Source organism: Oncorhynchus mykiss, chromosome 3 (genome assembly GCF_057628025.1).
Source record: "Oncorhynchus mykiss isolate SJ-2025 chromosome 3, ASM5762802v1, whole genome shotgun sequence".
Classification (NCBI taxonomy): domain Eukaryota; kingdom Metazoa; phylum Chordata; class Actinopteri; order Salmoniformes; family Salmonidae; genus Oncorhynchus; species Oncorhynchus mykiss.
Window position 1 is genome coordinate 79113921 of NC_143024.1, and position 20129 is coordinate 79134049.

The window sequence follows — 20129 nt, forward strand, 5'->3', positions numbered from 1 at the left end:
TTGAGTGTGAGGTTATTTTCCTGACACCACACTCTGAGGGCCCTCACCTCCTCCCGTCTCGTCGTGGTTTGTAATCAAGCCTACCACTGTAGTGTCGTCTGCAAACTTGATGATTGAGTTGGATGCGTGCATGGCCACGCAGTCGTGGGTGAACAGGGAGTACAGGAGAGGGCTCAGAACGCACCCTTGTGGGGCCCCAATGTTGAGGATCAGCGGGGTGGATATGTTGTTACCTGGGGGCCGCCCGTCAGGAAGTCCAGTACCCAGTTGCACAGGGCAGGGTCGAGACCCAGGGTCTAAATGCTGAGCTGTAGTCGATGAACAGCATTCTCACATAGGTATTCCTCTTGTCCAGATGGGTTAGGGCCGTGTGCAGTGTGATTGCGATTGCGTCATCTGTGCACCTATTGGAGTGGGTTGAGGGTCTCAGGTAGGGTGGAGGTGATATGGTCTTTGACTAGTCTCTCAAAGCACTTCATGATGACGGAAGTGAGTGCTACGGGGCGGTAGTCATTTAGCTCAGTTACCTTAGCTTTCGTGGGAACAGGAACAATGGTGGCCCTCGTGAAGCATGTGGGAACAGCAAACTGGGATAAGGATTGATAGAATATGTCCGTAAACACACCAGCCAGCTGGTCTGCGCATGCTCTGAGGACGCGGCTGGGGATGCTGTCTGGGCCTGCAGCCTTGCGAGGGTTAACACGTTGAAATGTTTTACTTAGGTCGGCTGCAGTGAAGGAGAGTCCGCAGGTTTTGGTAGCGGGCCGTGTCAGTGGCACTGTATTGTCCTCAAAGCGAGCAAAGAAGTTGTTTAGTCTGTCTGGGAGCAAGACATCCTGGTATGCGACGGGGCTGGTTTTCTTTTTGTAATCCGTGATTGACTGTAGACCCTGCCACATACCTCTTGTGTCTGAGCTGTTGAATTGCGACTCTAATTTGTCTCTATACTGACGCTTAGCTTGTTTGATTGCCTTGCGGAGGGAAGAGCTACACTGTTTGTATTCGGTCATGTTTCCGGTCACCTTGCCTTGGTTAAAAGCAGTGGTTCGCGCTTTCAGTTTTGTGCGAATGCTGCCATCAATCCACGGTTTCTTGTTTGGGAATGTTTTAATAGTTGCGGTGGGTACGACATCGCCGATGCACTTGCTAATAAACTCGCTCAGCGAATCAGCGTATTCGTCAATGTTGTTGTTTGACGCAATGTGGAACATATCCCAGTCCACGAGATCGAAGCAATCTTGAAGCGTGGAATCAGATTGGTCGGACCAGCGTTGAACAGACCTGAGCATGGGAGCTTCCTGTTTTAGTCTCTGTCTATAGGCAGGGAGCAACAAAATGGAGTCGTGGGTGGGGGAGGGCCTTATATGCGTCGCGGAAGTTAGAATAACAATGATCCAGGGTTTTACCAGCTCTGGTAGCACAATCGATATGCTGATAGAATTTAGGGAGTCTTGTTTTCAGATTAGCCTTGTTAAAATCCCCAGCTACAATGAATGCAGTCTCAGGATATGTGGTTTCCAGTTTACATAGAGTCAAATAAAGTTTGTTCAGGGCCATCGATGTGTCTACTTGGGGGGAATATATGCGGCTGTGATTATAATCGAAGAGAATTCTCTTGGTAGATAATGCGGTCGACATTTGATTGTGAGGAATTCTAAGTCAGGTGAACAGAAGGACTTGAGTTCCTGTATGTTGTTATGATCACACCACATCTTGTTTATCATAAGGCATATTTCTTACCAGAAAGATGCTTGTTTCTGCCGGCGCGATGCGTGAAGAAACCAGCTGGCTGTACCGACTCCGATAGCGTGTCTCGAGTGAGCCATGTTTCCGTGAAGCAAAGAATGTTAGTCTCTCTGGAATGCTACCCTTGGTCGGATTTCATCAACCTTGTTGTCAAGAGACTGGACATTGGAGAGTAGTATGCTCGGAGGGGTGCGCGATGTGCAGAGCCTGACCAGAAGACCGCTTCGTCTGCCCCTTTTACGGCGTCGTTGTTTTGGTTCGCCGGCTGGGATCTGATCCATTGTCCTGGGTGGTGGGCAAAACAGAGGATCCGCTTCGGGAAAGTCGTATTCCTGGTCGTAATGAAGGTGAGTTGACGTTGCTCTTATATCCAGTAGTTCCTGTATGTAATAAAACCTAAGATTACCTGGGGTACCAATGTATGAAATAACACGTAAAAAAATGAAATACTGCATAGTTTCCTAGGAACGAGAAGCGAGGCGGCCATCTCTGTCGGCGCCGGAAGTAGTGGCTACAATCTCTATTGCACACCAAACTGCCCTTTCACACCTGGACAAAAGGACCACTTACGTGAGAATGCTATTCATTGACTACATCTCAGCGTTCAACACCATAGTGCCCTCACCTGGGACTAAACACCTCCCTCTGCAGCTGGATCCTGGACTTTCTGACGGGCCGCCCCCAGGTGGTAAGGGTAGGTAACAACACATCTGCCACGCTGATCCTCAACACTGGAGCCCCTCAGGGATGCGTGCTCAGTCCCCTCCTGTACTCGCTGTTCACTTATGACTGCTTGGCCAGGCACGACTCCAACACCATCATTAAGTTTGCAGATGACACAACAGTGGTAGGCTTGACCACTGACAATGCCGAGACAGCCTATAGGGAGGAGGTTAGAGACCTGGAGGTGTGGTGCCAGGATACCAACCTCTCCCTCAGCGTAATCAAGACAAAGGAGATGATTGTTGACTACGTTAAAAGGAGGACCCGAGCACACACCCATTCTCATGCATGGGGCTGTAGATGAGCAGGTTGAGAGCTTCAAGTTCCTTGGTGTCCACAGCACCAACCAGCTAGATTGGTCCAAACACCAAGACAGTCGTGAAGAGGGCACGGCAAAGCCTATTGCCCCTCAGGAAACTAAAAAGATTTGACATGGGTCCTCAGATCCTCAAAAGGTTCTACAGCTGCAACATCGAGATTATCCCGACTGGTTGCATCACTGCCTGGTATGGCAACTGCTCGGCCTTTGATCGCAAGATACTACAGAGGGTAGTGCGTACGGCCCAGTACATCACTGCGGCTAAGCTGCCTGCCATCCAGGACCTCTATACCAGGCGATGTCAGAGGAAGGCCCTAAAAATTGTCAGACTCCAGCCACCCCAATCATAGACTGTTCACTCTGCTACCACACAGCAAGCAGGAGCGCAAAGTCTCGGACCAAAATACTTCTTAACAGCTTCTGCTATGCATTGTGGACAATGCAATGCCAAGTGTGTGCAAAGCTGTCATCAAGGCAACATTGAAGAATCACAAATGTAAAATATATTTTGATTTGTTTAACACTTTTTTGGTAAATACATAATTTCATGTGTGTTATATCATAGTGTTGATGTCTTCATTGTTATTCTACAATGTGGAAAATAGTCAAAATAAAGAAATGCCAAGAGTGTGCAATGCTATCATCAAGGCAAAGGGTGGCTACTTTGAAGAATCTCAAATATAAAATATATTTTGTTTTGTTTAACACTTTTTTGGTTACTTCACTATTATTCTACAATGTAGAAAATTGTCAAAATAAAGAGGAAACCTTGAACGAATAGGTGTGTCCAAACTTTTGACTTGTACTGTATGTTGCATGTTATGTCTTGAATCTTGATCTCAGTGTTTCCTTCCTGTCATGACAAGCACCTTGAAGAAATCGAATGCTCGGGCAGGGCTTCTACTTCTCTGACCGTTATTGTGTTGAATGATACTGTAAGTTGCTGTTCATAATGGATTATTAATGTATCTTTCTTTTTAGATAAAACTCCCACTTTTGAGATAAAACTCCCACTTTGGGTTTATAAGAGAGGTTGGGGATGGAGGGGGAAGCGGGTGGGGGTGGGTGGGTGGGAATGAGGAAGAAGATTAGGGGGAGATAAGAGGGAGAAACAGTGCGAGCTAGTTAGCTGAAAAAGTACGGTGACATTTTGTCACATTCTAGACCTCTCCGCTAATTCAAGAGAATATTCTCTGCCACTTCTAGGTGTATCAATCCATACTGTATTAGCTGCAAAGACGGTGGTGTGCTCCATACTACATTGTAACAGTTTATACATTCACACTGGTAAGTGATACATCTGAATATACATGATTCTTTATTCACTGGTGTAAATTAATTATAATCTGCACTGTTTAAATTGCTCAGGGAGTTACATTTTAATGTATCTTTAGATTATGTGGATATGATGGATTTTTTTCAAATCTATTTTACGGTGTGCCAGCTAATGTTCTAGACCAGCACTAAAACAACTGATTAAACTACCAAATCAACCTTGATGAGTTGAATTAGGCATGCTAGCCCTGAGCTGGAGCAACATACCTTTAATTTATATCGGCAACATGTTAAACACGTTAATGTATTGTGAATTGTATGTTTACCGGTAGCTCAGACTAGCCCTCAAATTCAAATCTGGACCTTGAAGCCAGTTCCATAGATGTTTTTATTTTATTCTTCCCCTCTAATCAGGGACTGGTTTAGACCTGGGAAACCAGTTGTGTGCAATTCATTATCAAGTAGAACAGAAAAACTGCAGTTCTCCAGACCTCGTAGGGTAAGATTTGAATACCCCTGCTCTATAACTTTCTGAATCTATAGCTTTTGATTTTTCTCTCTCTGAGGTGATGTCTGGTCCACAGGTGGTTCTGGTCACTGGCTCCACGCGTGGCCTGGGGTTAGCCATAGTGCAGGCGTTGTGCCAGGGCTTTAAAGGGGATGTGTATCTGAGTGCCCGGGACGTCCCGAGGGGGGCCATGGTTGTCGAGGATCTGCAGAGGGAGGGACTCAAGCCCAGACTCCTCCAGCTGGACATCACAGACCCGGTCAGCATCCAGGCGGCCCGGCAGCATTTCATGAAGGAGTACGGGGGTCTGGATGTGCTGATCAACAACGCAGGCATCGCCCCAAAACGTAACTACACATTAATGTTACACAAACACACACCATAAGTCTATGACACACTAGCAATACACAGCTGATTAAAATAATCAAAACTTAATGATGAGTTGGTTATTTGAATCAGCTGTGTAGTGCTCGGGCAAAAAACTAAACTAGCCACAGGACCGAGTTTGGGAAACCCTGCAATAAGAGTAGTGTGTGTTAGCTGGCCTGGGATGCAGTGCCATTTAAAGTGAACTAATAGCTCCCTCTATGTCCAGGAGGTGACCCTGCATCCTTTGGCAGCCAAGCAGAACGCATTCTCCAAACCAACTTCTTCGCCACCAGAGACATGTGCAATGAATTTCTCCCTCTCCTGAAGAAAGATGGTAAACCCTTGTTTCATGGGGGAAAACTATCACTGATTTGGTAGTGTACCGAGTGATTATTTTTTATTATACGATGGGTGGGTCTAATTTTTATTTTATTTATTTCACCTTTATTTAACCAGGTAGGCAAGTTGAGAAAAAGTTCTAATTTACAATTGCGACCTGGCCAAGATAAAGCAAAGCAGTTCGACACATACAATGACACAGAGTTACACATGGAGTAAAACAAACATACAGTCAATAATACAGTATAAACAAGTCTATATACGATGTGAGCAAATGAGGTGAGATAAGGGAGGTAAAGGCAAAAAGGCCATGGTGGCAAAGTAGATACAATATAGCAAGTAAAACACTGGAATGGTAGATTTGCAATGGGAGAATGTGCAAAGTAGAAATAAAAATAATGGGGGTGCAAAGGAGCAAAATAAATAAATAAATAAAAGACAGTAGGGAAAGAGGTAGTTGTTTGGGCTAAATCCTGAATACTGTTTGGTTAAAACTGCATTCCAGTCGGTGTCTATTCCACAAGATTCCAAAGGCTACATCTTAAATATATTACCTTAAAATGCCCATTTATCTGTTCCATCTGACTGCTCAACCCACTGTCTCTCCGACATTTGAAACATTGTTTCAATATTCAAATTCGATTTCCAGCTGTCCAATAGTAATATATGTGTTGGGAGGAGACAGACAGGCAGGCAGCGTTTCTCAGCCAGTCGAAATCATGAATCAGCTGGCATTATTTTTATGGATATATATACAAATAAATATCAGTTGGAAAAAAAGGTCAAACGAAACGAAGTGCAGCTAGTTTACGGTCTTTCCAGCTTCAGTTTGAAGTGATCGTTTTCGCTGTGTTGTTGGCTAGCTGTGTTCTGACGAGTGAGCCCATTTCTATGCCAGCCGAAATCGCGCCTTATTAGCTCATTGTTATGGATGTATCCAAATAAATGTCACTAGAAAACAGCTTAAACAAATGCAACTACTTTGCTGTTATTCTGGCTGTACTTTTTGACGTGACTGTAAATTAGCCGTAGTTAGTTAGATAGCAAGCAAGGCATACGAATGTTGCCAACCAGTATGGCAATAGAACATTTAGAACGAACGATTGGGTCGCGTCCATAGATACAGAACAAAAAGACGGAACGACTTGGTTGCATCTTTGGCAACCGAACCAATAGAACCAACGACCGGCCGGCTTGGGTAGCAAGCCTAGATTTGTGTCAGGACTATATCTTGTGGAAGAATGAAATAGTATGAATAAATTAATAAAAATAACGTTTAAATTAAAATATGTCAATCATTATTTGAATGTATTGCTAACCCGTTGTAATAAAGTGATAATGCCCTCGAAGCCGTTGCTTGGAGAATATATTGGCGCGGTTTGCCGGCCTGAGACGAACAACACCCGTGCCAATATATTCTCCAAATACCGACTTCTCGGCCATTATTACATAATTGTACAATGGGTGGGTCTAATACTGAATGCTGATTGGTTAAAACCGCATTCCAGTCGGTGTCTATTACACAAGTTACCGCCGTCTAAATCTATGACGTTAAAATGTTTATTTACTCTGTTCCATCTGACTGCGCAATCCAATCCACTGTCTCATCAGCCCAGCCAGGCACTTTATAAACGTGATCTCCACTATAAAAAGCATCTAGACATTATCTTAACTTCGTTTTGGGCCTAACAACACCCATGCCAAATCACTTAATTAATCTACATATGATGTTTCCTTTAACTTAACTGTATGTCTGTCTGTTATAGGGAGGATAGTGAATGTTGCCAGCATCGTGGGCTATATCACCCTCTATATGTGTTCTCCGGACCTCCAGGCCAGGCTCTGCAGTGATGACATCACAGAGGAGGAGCTAGTGGCTCTGATGAAGCGCTTTGTTGCCGAGGCCAAAGCTGGAGACCACATCAACAAGGGCTGGCCAAATTCAGTCTATGGGGTGTCCAAAATAGGCCTGATGGCCCTTACCCGGATCCAGGCCCGCAGGCTAAGAAGAGAGATGCCCCAGAGAGGGATTCTGATAAACTCCTGCTGCCCGGGCTGGGTGAAGTCTGACATGACCTATCCCAATGGGACCAAGACGCCTGCGGAGGGGGCTGACACACCTGTGTACCTGGCGCTGTTGCCTCCAGCAACACTGGAGCCCCAGGGGGAGTTTGTAGTGGATAGACAGGTACAGGTATGGGCGGGGTCACCAACAGGTGCAACAATTGATGAGGGACCCTGACTTAAGGACCCTTTCATCTGCTGCCATAATATATACAAGTAACTGCCAAAATAAAGGAAACAGCAACATAAAGTGCCTTAGTAGGATGTAGGCCTAGGGTGAGTCAGAACAGCTTCAATGCACCTTGGCATAGATTCTACAAGTGTCTGGAACTATATCGGAGGTGTGCGACACCATTCTTCCTCGAGAAATTCCATTATTTTGTGCTTTGTTGAAGGTGGTGGAAAACGCTCTCAGGCGCCACTCCAGAATCTCCCATAAGTGTTCAATTGGGTTGAAATCTGGTGACTGAGATGGCAAATGGTTTACATCGTTTTCATACTCATCAAACCATTAAGTGACCATTCCACCCAATCAGATTGAGCAAAAAATTATTATAATATTTTCCAAATGGGACATTATTTTTCTTTTTACCTAAGAACAGTACTTGACCTGGGCAGGAGTTCACCGGAAATGAGTACCCGGCACCTCAAATGTTCTTCTGCTTGAGTTCCTTCACCTCCTATAGAATATTAGCACAAAAGTATTTGAGTTCAATTAAATATAAATAGTACCGGCACCCAAAATGACTACCGGCACATATTTCAGTCCAAGTCTAGCACTGGTCTAAACATGCATACACCATCAGATAGAATTCATAGCAAGCAGTAGGGAGGGGGTGGGACATCGAAAGGGATATTCATGTTAATAATAATACATTTTATTTGGCAGATGCTTTTCAGGACACTCAATGACATCTTACATAAAATCGAGTGCTGTACTAAAATCTAGTTTAATTTAGGCCTATATAATGAATTTAAATTATTATTGATTATTTACTGTTAAACTAATTTAAAAAAAACTAAACAATCAGCTTATCAATTTCTAAATAAAGGGTGGGTTCTGGCTTGTGTCACTTCATACTGATACCATGTGCTGTAAATTGCTGTGTTGGCTAGGCTACACTGTGTAGGCTACTCACTGTTAGCTAGCTAAGACTCACTAGTCAACTTAGCTAGCAAAAACAAGTAAAATGGCCAAACAAAGCTCAGTGTACATTTTTTAAAAGAGACCGTGCATAGAAGAGGATGTTGGAGAATTTGCCAAGTTATTTGATATCAGTGATTTTGCCATGAAGGCCGGCCAGTCCCCCTGTATCAATCACTGATTGCATTGGTCTAATCAAGGGCCTTAAAGAGATTTTCAGTACATTCAGAGACAACGATCAGCACTACAACAATGTTTTCATTCAACACTTTCAGAAATCATGCTCTTAACCACTAGACTATATCAGGGCATCATGTTCTAGTCTAATAGGTCTATGGTTTATTATGTGCCATCAACAGATTTCTGCCTACGCCACTGGATGGAGCCATTGTCATCCTATAGCCAAAATAATGGCCTGGACAGCATTTTATACATGACCCTAAGCATGATAGAATGTTCATTGCTTGATTAACTCAGGAGCCACACCTGAGTGGAAGTGCTTTCAATATACTTTGTAGGCCTTCCCTCATCAACTCGTGTTTCCATTATTTTGGCAGTTATATATATGTGTGTGTGTGAATTAACCATGAGGTATTGGTGTATAATAACCATTTAATAACCACATCAGTAAAGAGCAATTAAAAGACCATTGTAATTTCTTTTATTTGCAGTTTATCTACTGCACTGTGAAGTGTTTGCAGAGCCAGAGGATATGGTTGATGTCCACTGAATAGTTAAACACGTCACTTCATTGTCTCAAAAATGACTGTAAAAATGTAATGAAAACGAGCCAGGGGATAGGTTGATGTGCACGGAATAGTTAAACACGTTACTTAGTTGTCTCTGTAAACATGTAATGAAAACGATTGGTTGATAAAAAGTAAACATATTAAACATGCAGCTTGTTTGCAGTTATTTTGTCAGTCCTCTTCGCCCCAGCTTTGACCAATACCTGACAGTGACTCGAGATGTTTCTAAACATCGCACATCCCGGAATGTACCAAAGCCGGGGGTGGCAGTGAGACAAGAGAGAATAATACTTTCAGATTTGAACACTGAATGCAAGAAACAGGTTTACCCACCACGGTTGACTCGTTTATTCATTTAAGTGAACGTTTAAGTGACATTGTGAGGGGCTTTTATAGCTTGTGAAGATAAATACTGCTCCTAAGCGGTCGTAGCTATTCACCCCCTTCCCCTAAGAGCAGGAAGTGCACTCTCCTAGCTCCGCTCGTGTGCATTGAATCAGCTGAGTTTGGGGATGCCACCCCTTTGGGTTTAGCAGGATCTGCTCAAGACAAATTTGGGGATTGGGAAGCGCACTCTAGACAGAACGGTTGGTTGGCGGTTTCTTCAAGCAGAACGGACGCTACATCCAGACCTGTTAACCATCACCGTTTTGCCGGGGTTGAGGGAAATTTGAGAGCTTAAACCGGAGCTTGTTTTGCAGTTGGTGAGTCATTGATGAACCCATATGATGCACCTTGTGTTTTATTGTTTACCGCACCACGTGATAGCACGTTGATGCAACATTTTTCCCATTTTAATTATCTGTTTTCTCCCTAGTTCACGTTTTCCTGTTGTGAATCAATATGATCTAAATATGGTGCATTGTAGTCTACTATACAAATTCATTTGACTCGTTGGTCCACAGGGACATGATGTACGGTGGTAGTTTGGGCCATGTCTTGTGGCGATTGAAACCCGCTGTCATAATCAACTGTATGGACTGAGTGGGCAACTCTATCAGACCTACCTTTTAATCTGAAACATCAACAAACATCCAATTTCAATTATTTTAAAATAGTTGCTTTTCACTGCTTCATCAACAACATGCATGCCAGTCTTTCCTGGTTGAGGGTTGACTAGAGATGAACTGCTTCTAGTTTTTATGAGAAATAATACTGTGATGAAAGTTCCAGATTGTTTCCATGATCAAATAACATTCAATTTAGACACCCATATATACCCCACAAGACATGCCAGTAGGGGTCTCTTCACAGTCCCCAAGTCCAAAACGAATTCACTGCAACGCACAGTATCATACAGATCCATCCATGGAACTCCCTTTTATCTCCAATTACTCAAGCAAACAGCAAAATGACCTTTAAAAATCGGATTAAACAACATCTCATGGAATGGTGGGGACTGTAAGGGGACACACTCTAACACACAAATTATTTTTAGTGTTTTGTTGTATTTTACATTTCTGTGACTGTCCTTGTGTATCAGTGTTTTGTTACTTGTCATGTTTTTTTGTGGACCCCAGGAAGAGTAGATGCTGCTTCTGCAAAATCTAATGGGGATGGAAATAAATAAACAAAAAAAATTAACACCACAGGAAAGATGAGGAAGTGGTGGAATTTGAGGAGTTATTTTCAACAGAGCATGTAGATGATGATGTCATGAGAGTTCCGGGTCCTTTAGATCCTGTCAAAGATGCTGAGCGAGAGACAGACAGTATTTAGCTGGAAGAGCAGGAGCTTGCCTAATACATTGCCAATAACATCTGATTGGATGAAATCCTCTTCTCGCTCACTCACACACACAGACGGAAATCCCTGATTTGCTTTCTCACTCTCCATAGCCATGCCATCTTACATAATGCTGTCTGGTCTATAGAGTCACATTCAAAGGCTCTGCCATGACTGAGTCTTTAACAGCAGTGTCTGTCCCATCCTAGCAGTTCTGGCCTGTCCAGTTCATATTAGAAGTCTCACAAGGCATAGTCTTATGCAATAGTGCTATATTACAGTCAGTTTCATAATCTGGTAACGAATATCTCTTTGCTCTTTGTGAGTCCACCCTCTAAGCACACAGTCCCCCCCCCCCCCCCCCCCTGCAGGAGCAAACGTTGCAGGCTTACTGGAGTGCTCGCTGCCTATCAGCATGTTCATGACACGGAGAATGAGTGTTTGACGGGCTGCTCCAGGCTTTATTCTGTGTTGAAGTTCAACTTTGGGATAAACTACAATGTATTTGAGTATTTACACGATGTAGCTCCAGGCCTAAATATTGACATTTCCTTGTTTGAATTCAAACAGACATTTTGTGATTCGATAAAATTCCAGGAAAATATGTTTAAAAACAATTTTTTGAAAGATATTTGTGTATCCACACAGTGATGTTTGCATAGGGTTAGTAGATCACTTGACAGGCTTGAGGTTGCCCTATATGCAAATCCTCCTGTATTTCTGCACCTAACCTGACCTGTTCACATTGCCTACCTACTTGTTTGTCAGGAGAGAACTTACAACATTAGCAGAAATTGGAAGAGAGACAAAGGAAAGAAGAGAGAATCTGACTGTGTGGATCTGTGGATGCGTCAGCAACTGTTCTGAGACTAACCTTTTCAGTAAGTTTTGTCTTAAAGGCAAAGTACTGACCTAACCTTTTTAAAGGAGAGGTTCTGATCCAGGATCTGTATTAAAGCGTAGCTTGTATTAAAGGTAGTTCTAATGGCTAGTGCTGTGTGAGAGAATGGTCCATTCACATGTTTTCTGTCCAGGGCTAGACAGACTAGGCTAGTCAATCAGTTCAGTCATACTGATATTACTGTGCTTTGTGTGTGTGTGTGTCTTTGTGTCAAAATCAAATCAAAGTTTATTGGTCGAGTACACAGTTTAGAAGATGTTATAGCGGGTGCAGTGAAATGCTTATGTTACTAGCGCCTAACAATGCAGTAAAATGTCAAACAAGTACACAAATAATTCAGATGTAAAATAAATATAAATAAATGAAAAGTACAACATAAAGAAATCAAGAACGTAACAGTAATCCAAATGCAATCTATATGTACAGTACCAGTCAAAAGTTTGGACACACCTACTCATTCCAGGGTTTTTCTTTATTTTTAAAATATTTCTACATTGTAGAATAGCGAAGACATCTAAACTATGAAATAACAAATATGGAATCATGTAGTAACCAAAAAAGTGTTAAACAAATCAAAATATATTTTTTATTTGAGATTCTTCAAAGTAGCCACCCTTTGCCTTAATGATAGCATTGCACACTCTTGGCATTCTCTCAACCAGCTTTATGAGGTAGTCACAGTCATACTGAAATTACTGCTTTGTGCATGTATGTGTGTACCACAGCAGTAAATTGCAATTAATCTGTGTAATGCATTGAGTTTGGCAGTGATTTGCAGGATTTAGTGGCTGAGTGTGTTAGGCATTGTCAGCTAGGTCCCGAAGAGGAAGTGATGTAAGGCTGTCTACACCACTGCTTACTCATCAGTTTGGATTCCCCTCAGTGATATAATTCTGCTCCCTATAGTTATCTCAGTCTCTCTTTCTTCCTACTCTGATTCCCGTCTGTCTCTTTGTCTTCCATTCCGTCTCCACATCCCTGAGCTTGTCTGAGATAAAGGTATAGAGACAAACAGAGACAGAAATCAATCCATGTGTGTGTGTCTGTTCAGCTTGTTTCCAGGATTTCACCACACTAACGATCAATGTTGTCGAGGAGACACAGATAGAGAATTATGGGCATGGCTAACAAATAAGCAAGCAGCCCCTAGCTAACTCCTGTCAATTAGAGATGTTGACATGAGATTGCCCTAATTAATCAACTGGTTGAGCGTACTGTGATCTCACCATCCACACACAGCCTTTAACACAGACACAAAGAGACACAGAGAGCTAGGCTATTACACATATAGATGGGAGGGACATGGGGTTTGGGATGTGAGCAGGCGGTTACGGGTAGGCGGATACGGGTAGGCAGGTGACCGGTATACCTAAGACAGAGTACTTTGTCATTGACACTTAGTGTTGCTCAGCAGCACAATGTTCTCTCCTGTTTCCATGGATCAAGGGATTTAGTTTTATAGTGCTTCCTCACTGTTGTTCTGTTATTGAAGGAATTATTTCCAAAGGGAAGCTCACCTACTACTGTCCTGGAGTGACCAGAATGAGACTCCGCACATGTGGCAGTGTCTTTAACGAAACAGCCAGGGTAATCGTTTTAGTCTGGGTAGCCATTTGATTAGATGTACAGGAAGGAGTCTTATGGGTTGGGGGTAGAAGCTGTTTAGAAGCCTCTTGGACCTACACTTGGTGCTCCGGTACTGCTTGCCATGTGGTAGCAGAGAGAACCGTCTATGACTTGGGTAGCTGGATTCTTTGACAATTTTTAGGGCCTTCCTCTGGCACCGCCTGGTATAGAGGTCCTGGATGGCAGGAAGCTTGGCCCCAGTGATGTACTGGGCCGTACGCACTACCCTCTGTAGTGTCTTGCAATCGGAGGCCGAGCAGTTGCCATACCAGGCAGTGATACATCCAGTCGTGAGGCTCTCGATGGTGGAGCTGTAGAACCTTTTGAGGATCTGAGGACCCATGTCAAATCCTTTCAGTCTCCTGAGGGGGAATAGATCATGATCTCTTCATGACTGTCTTGGTGTGCTTGAACCATGTTTGCTGGCGATGTGGACATGACTGCCTGGTATGATGTGATGTGATGTTCCCTACCCGTACCACCTGGGGGCGGCCCGTAAGGAAGTCCAGGATCCAGTTGCAGAGGGAGGTTTTTAGTCCCAGGGTCCTTAGCTTAGTGATGAGCTTTGAGGGCACTATTGTGTTGAACGCTGAGCTGTAATCAATGAATGGCATTCTCACGTAGGTGTTCCTTTTGTGCAGGTGGGAAAGGGCAGTGCGGAGTGCAAAAGAGATTGCATCACCTGTTGATCTGTTGGGGTGGTATGCAAATTAGAGTGGGTCTAGGGTTTCTGGGATGATGGTGTGCATGTGAGCCATGACCAGCCTTTCAAAGCACTTCATGGCTACAGATGTGAGTGGTACGGGTCGGTAGTCATTTAGGAAGGTTACCTTAGTGTTCTTGGGCACAGGGACTATGGTGGTCTGCTTGAAACATGTTGGTATTACAGACTCAGACCGGGAGAGGTTGAAAATGTAAGTGAAGACACTTGCCAGTTGGTCAGCGCATGCTCGGAGTACATGTCTTGGTAATCCATCTGGCCCTGCTGCATTGTGAATGTTGACCTGTTTAAAGGTCTTACTCGCATCGGCTGCGGAGAGCGTGATCACACAGTCGTCCGGAACAGCTGATGCTCTCATGCATGTTTCAGTGTTACTTGCTTCGAAGCGAGCATAGAAGTAAATTAGCTCGTCTGGTACGTAGGGTTGCAAATTTTTGGGAATATTCAGAGGTGGAAACTTTCCGTGGGGAATATATGGGAATTAACGGGAATATATGGGAATTAATGGAAATATATGCAAATTAATATTAATACCATTTAAAAGTTGATGTTTTTTGCATTGGATATATTTACCATATCATATAGAGACATAAACATTTTACCTTATCATAAGTAAACATAATTGCAAATTATTTAAATCCTTCCAATATAATTAAAAAAAAAAAATGTATTACGAATTGTGACTCCCCATCCCGGATCCGGGAGCGTAATCATCGCCTGACACTAATTTGCATAACGCAACGGACATAAATATCCCTAGAAAATATTCCTATTCATGAAAATCACAGATGAAATATATTGAGACACAGCTTAGCCTTATGTTAATCACCCTGTCATCTGAGATTTTCAAAATATGCTTTACAGCCAAAGCTAGACAAGCATTTGTGTAAGTTTATCGATAGCCTAGCATAGCATTATGCCTTGCTAGCAGCAGGCAACCTTGTCACAAATCAGAAAAGCAATCAAATTAAATAGTTTACCTTTGAACTTCGGATGTTTTCACTCACAAGACTCCCAGGTAGATAGCCAAAGTTAATTTTTTCCAAAATATTATTTTTGTAGGCGAAATAGCTCCGTTTGTTCTTCACGTTTGGCTGAGAAATCGCCCGGAAATTGCAGTCACGAAAACGGCGAAAAATATTCCAAATTAGCTCCATAATATCGACAGAAATATGGCAAACGTTGTTTATAATCAATCCTCAAGGTGTTTTCTAATATCTATTCGATAAATATCCGTGGGGACAATTCGTTTTTCAGTAGGACCGATTGGAGTAATGGCTACCTCTGTATTTTACGTGAGAATCTCTCTCTGAGCCACCATGTGACCACTTACGCAATGTGGCCGCCTACGGCTATTCTTCAACATAAATGCGTAAAACTACGTCACAATGCTGTAGATACCTTGGGGAATACGTAGAAAGCGTAAGCTCGTTGATGGCACATTCACAGCTCAATAGGGACTCATTTCAACGCAGCGCTTTCAAAACCTGGGGCACTTCCGGATTGGATTTTTCTCAGGCTTTCGCCTGCAACATCAGTTCTGTTATACTCACAGACAATATCTTTACAGTTTTGGAAACGTTAGTGTTTTCTATACAACAATGTCAATTATATGCATATTCTAGCATCTTATCCTGACAAAATATCCCATTGAAAACGGGAACGTTTTTTTCCCAAAAATGAAAATACTGCCCCTAGAGTCGCAACAGGTTTTAATTAAATGAGTTGACTCTTCACGTGGGATTATTTCACTTAAGAACAAAAGAAAGAGAATATTGAATGATCCATCTCATCTCCCAAAAATGTTTTCAACATACATAAAATGATAGTCTAGAAACTAAAGCTTTGGTTGTCTTCCTCTCAGGCCTCCATGTCTTCTCCCTGGACCTCCTGCAGTGGGGGCAAAAAAGTATTTAGTCAGCCACCAATTGTGCAAGTTCTCCCACTTAAAAAGATGAGAGGCCTGTAATTTTCATCATAGGTACACTTCAACTATGACAGACAAAATGAGAAAAAAAATCCTGAAAATCACATTGTAGGATTTTTTATGAATTTATTTGCAAATTATGGTGGAAAATAAGTATTTGGTCACCTACAAACAAGCAAGATTTCTATTTGGTCAATAACAAAAGTTTATCTCTACTTTGTTATATACCCTTTGTTGGCAATGACAGAGGTCAAATGTTTTCTGTAAGTCTTCACAAGGTTTTCACACACTGTTGCTGGTATTTTGGCCCATTCCTCCATGTAGATCTCCTCTAGAGCAGTGATGTTTTGGGGCTGTTGCTGGGCAACACGGACTTTCAACTCCCTCCAAAGATGTTCTATGGGGTTGAGATCTGGAGACTGGCTAGGCCACTCCAGGACCTTGAAATGCTTCTTACGAAGCCACTCCTTCGTTGCCCGGGAGGTGTGTTTGGGATCATTGTCATGCTGAAAGACCCAACCACGTTTCATCTTCAATGCCCTTGCTGATGGAAGGAGGTTTTCACTCAAAATCTCATGATACATGGCCCCATTCATTCTTTCCTTTACACGGATCAGTCGTCCTGGTCCCTTTGCAGACAATCAGCCCCAAAGCATGATGTTTCCACCCCTATGCTTCACAGTAGCTATGGTGTTCTTTGGATGCAACTCAGCATTCTTTGTCCTCCAAACACAACGAGTTGAGTTTTTACCAAAAAGTTATATTTTGGTTTCATCTGACCATATGACATTCTCCCAATCTTCTTCTGGATCATCCAAATGCTCTCTAGCAAACTTCAGACGGGCCTGGACATGTACTGGCTTAAGCAGGGGGACACGTCTGGCACTGCAGGATTTGAGTCCCTGGCGGCGTAGTGTGTTACTGATGGTAGGCTTTGTTACTTTGGTCCCAGCTCTCTGCAGGTCATTAACTAGGTCCCCCCGTGTGGTTCTGGGATTTTTGCTCACCGTTTTTGTGGTCATTTTGACCCCACGGGGTGAGATCCTGCGTGGAGCCCCAGATCGAGGGAGATTATCAGTGGTCTTGTATGTCTTCCATTTCCTAATAATTGCTCCCACAGTTGATTTATTCAAACCAAGCTGCTTACCTATTGCAGATTCAGTCTTCCCAGCCTGGTGCAGGTCTACAATTTTGTTTCTGGTGTCCTTTGATAGCTCTTTGGTCTTAGCCATAGTGGAGTTTGGAGTGTGACTGTTTGAGGTTGTGGACAGGTGTATTTTATACTGATAACAAGTTCAAACAGGTGCCATTAATACAGGTAACGAGTGGAGGACAGAGGATCCTCTTAAAGAAGAAGTTACAGGTCTGTGAGAGCCAGAAATCTTGCTTGTTTGTAGGTGACCAAATACTTATTTTCCACCATAATTTGCAAATAAATTCATAAAAAATCCTACAATGTGATTTTCAGGATTTTTTTTCTCATTTTGTCTGTCATAGTTGAAGTGTACCTATGAAAATGACAGGCCTCTCATCTTTTTAAGTGGGAGAACTTGCACAATTGGTGGCTGACTAAATACTTTTTTGCCCCACTGTATATGTCCACCTCTTGAACATCAGACTCTGAAGCCTCATCTTCACTGTCACTTTCCAACCTTAGTGAGGATGGCTCGTTGTCAGGCTCCAAAAGCCTCAAATTTGCCCGGATGGCCACCCATTTTTCAACCCTTGTATTGGTAAGCCTGTTGCGCGTGTGTGTTCCCAAACAAGGACCAGTTGCACACTAAGACCGCTGATGTTGGTGGGATTTGGAGGATGATGGAAGCAACAGGGGAAGAGTTTCAGATCCACAAAGTCCCTTCCACCAGGTGGCTGATGAGATATGTTGGCATGACTGCCGTATTGCATCTCCTTCCCAAAGCCCTTGCTTTGTGTACTTCGCCAGACTGCCAAGAACCTCGCCCTCATCCAGGCCAAGGTGGCGAGACACGATAGTGATGACACCATAGGCCTTGTTGATCTCTGCACCAGACAGGATGCTCTTGCCAGCATACTTAGGGTCCAACATGTACGCTGCAGCGTGTATGGGCTTCAGGCAGAAGTCTTCACACTTTTTGATTTATTTCAGGACTGCAGTTTTCTCTGCTTGGAGCAACAGTGAAGTGGGCAGGGCAGTTTGGATTTCTTCTCTAACTGCAAGCAGAGTCTGAACATCAGACAGGATGGCATTGTCTCCCTCATTCTGTGCAATGGCTACTGCTATAGGTTTCAGGAGTTTCAGGCTGCTTACCACTCTCCCGAAATACATCAACCAGGAGGATCCTCTTGATGGGGCTGTCCATATCGGCAGACTGTGACATGGCCATTTCTTGAAGTGACTCCTTCCCCTCCAGGAGACTGTCAAACATGATGACAAGACCGCCTCAACGGGTGTTGCTGGGCAGCTTCAATGTGGTGTTCTTATTCTTCTCACTTTACTTGGTGAGGTAGATTGCTTCTATAACTTGATGACCCTTCACGTACCTTACCATTTTCCTTGGCTCTCTTGTAGAGTGTACCCATTGTTTTCAGTGCCACGATGTCCTTGAGGAGCAGATTCGTTGCATGAGCAACACAGCCAATGGGTGTGATGTGAGGGTACAACTCCTCTACTTTAGACCTTCATGTTCGCAGCATTGTCTGTCACCAATGCAAATACCTTCTGTGGTCCAAGTTCACTGATGACTGCCTTCAGCTCATCTGCATTGTAGAGACCGGTGTGTCTGTTGTTCCTTGTGTCTGTGCTCTTGTAGAATACTGGTTGAAGGGTGGAAATGATGTAGTTAATTATTCCTTGCCCATGAACATTCGACCACCCATCAGAGATGATTGCAATACAGTCTGCTTTCTATATGATTTGCTTGACCTTCACTTGAACTCTGAACTCTGCATCCAGCAAATGAGTAGATAAAGTATGTCTGGTTGGAGGGGTGTAAACTGGGCAAAGAATATTCAGAAATCCAATACACATTGCCTGTGAGCATCAGAGGTGAACCAGTTGCATACACAGCTCGAGCAAGACATGCATTAGTATTTCTCTGACTACATTCCTCCATTGTAGAGGTCGACCAATTAATCGGAATGGCCGAACAATCGGAAATCGGAAATTTTCAATGATGGCCTAGGAACAGTGGGTTAACTGCCTCTTTCAGGGGCAGAACGACAGATTTTCACCTTGTCGGCTCGGGGGATCCAATCTTGCAACCTTACAGTTAACTAGTCCAACGCAATAACGACCTGCCTCACTCTCCTTGCACTTCACAAGGAGACTGCCTGTTACGCAAATGCAGTAAGCCAAGGTAAGTTGCTAGCTAGCATTAAACTTACCTTATAAAAAAACAATCAATCATAATCACTACACATGGTTGATGATATTACTAGATATTATCTACCGTGTCCTGCGTTGCATATCATCTGACTGAGCATACAAGTATCTAAGTATCTGACTGAGCGGTGGTAGGCAGAAGCAGGCGCGCTTTTGTGCGTTTTGCCAGCAGCTCTTCGTTGTGCTTCAAGCATTGTGCTGTTTATGACTTCAAGCCTATCAACTCCCGAGATGAGGCTGGTGTAACCGAAGTGAAATGGCTAGCTAGTTAGCGCGCGCTAATAGCGTTTCAAACGTCACTCGCTCTGAGCCTTCTAGTAGTTGTTCCCTTCGCTCTGCATGGGTAACGCTGCTTCGATGGTGGCTGTTGTCGTTGTGTTGCTGGTTCGAGCCCAGGGAGGAACGAGGAGAGGGACGGAAGCTATACTGTTACACTGGCAATACTAAAGTGCCTATAAGAACATCTAATAGTCAAAGGTTAATGAAATACAAATGGTATAGAGGGAAATAGTCCTAAAATTCCTATAATAGCTGCAACCTAAAACTTCTTACCTGGGAATATTGAAGACTCATGTTAAAAGGAACCACCAGCTTTTATATGTTCTCATGTTCTGAGCAAGGAACTGAAACGT

The 20129-nt window shown here is 43.3% G+C and overlaps 2 protein-coding genes across 8 annotated transcripts in view; both read left to right on the forward strand.

Moving 5' to 3' along the window:
• The first annotated feature begins 3607 nt into the window (after positions 1-3607).
• Positions 3608-9385, forward strand: LOC110520445 (carbonyl reductase [NADPH] 1). 6 transcript variants are annotated; one of them, XM_090230215.1, is made up of 6 exons: positions 3608-3723; positions 3995-4075; positions 4478-4562; positions 4648-4918; positions 5167-5274; positions 7046-9385. In XM_090230215.1, exons 4-6 carry the CDS (start codon positions 4762-4764, stop codon positions 7519-7521), a joined length of 741 nt encoding a protein of 246 aa, XP_090086341.1. In that variant the 5' UTR covers positions 3608-3723; positions 3995-4075; positions 4478-4562; positions 4648-4761; the 3' UTR covers positions 7522-9385. The 6 variants fall into 6 exon arrangements, with proteins under 6 accessions (XP_090086341.1, XP_021453442.1, XP_090086339.1 ...); XM_021597767.3 differs by lacking the exon at positions 4478-4562 and having other exon boundaries at positions 4630-4918; XM_090230213.1 differs by lacking the exon at positions 4478-4562.
• A 45-nt stretch (positions 9386-9430) lies between these two features.
• LOC110520446 (protein DOP1B) overlaps positions 9431-20129 on the forward strand; it is a 58276-nt gene continuing 47577 nt past the window's right edge. For both annotated transcript variants that reach the window (XM_036974997.2, XM_036974998.2), the window contains exon 1: positions 9431-9940. The gene's annotated coding sequence lies outside the window, so the exon portion shown is untranslated. The remainder of the gene's footprint in view (positions 9941-20129) is intronic.

What these genes read in the sequence shown, in the direction of transcription:
- LOC110520445 (XM_021597767.3), top strand. Translation starts at nt 4,633, where the DNA reads ATGTCTGGTCCACAGGTGGTTCTGGTCACTGGCTCCACGCGTGGCCTG. An exon ending in CGCAGGCATCGCCCCAAAAC is followed by an intron (nt 4,919 to 5,166) that starts GTAACTACACAT and finishes CTCTATGTCCAG; the next exon opens with GAGGTGACCCTGCATCCTTT. An exon ending in CCCTCTCCTGAAGAAAGATG is followed by an intron (nt 5,275 to 7,045) that starts GTAAACCCTTGT and finishes TGTCTGTTATAG; the next exon opens with GGAGGATAGTGAATGTTGCC.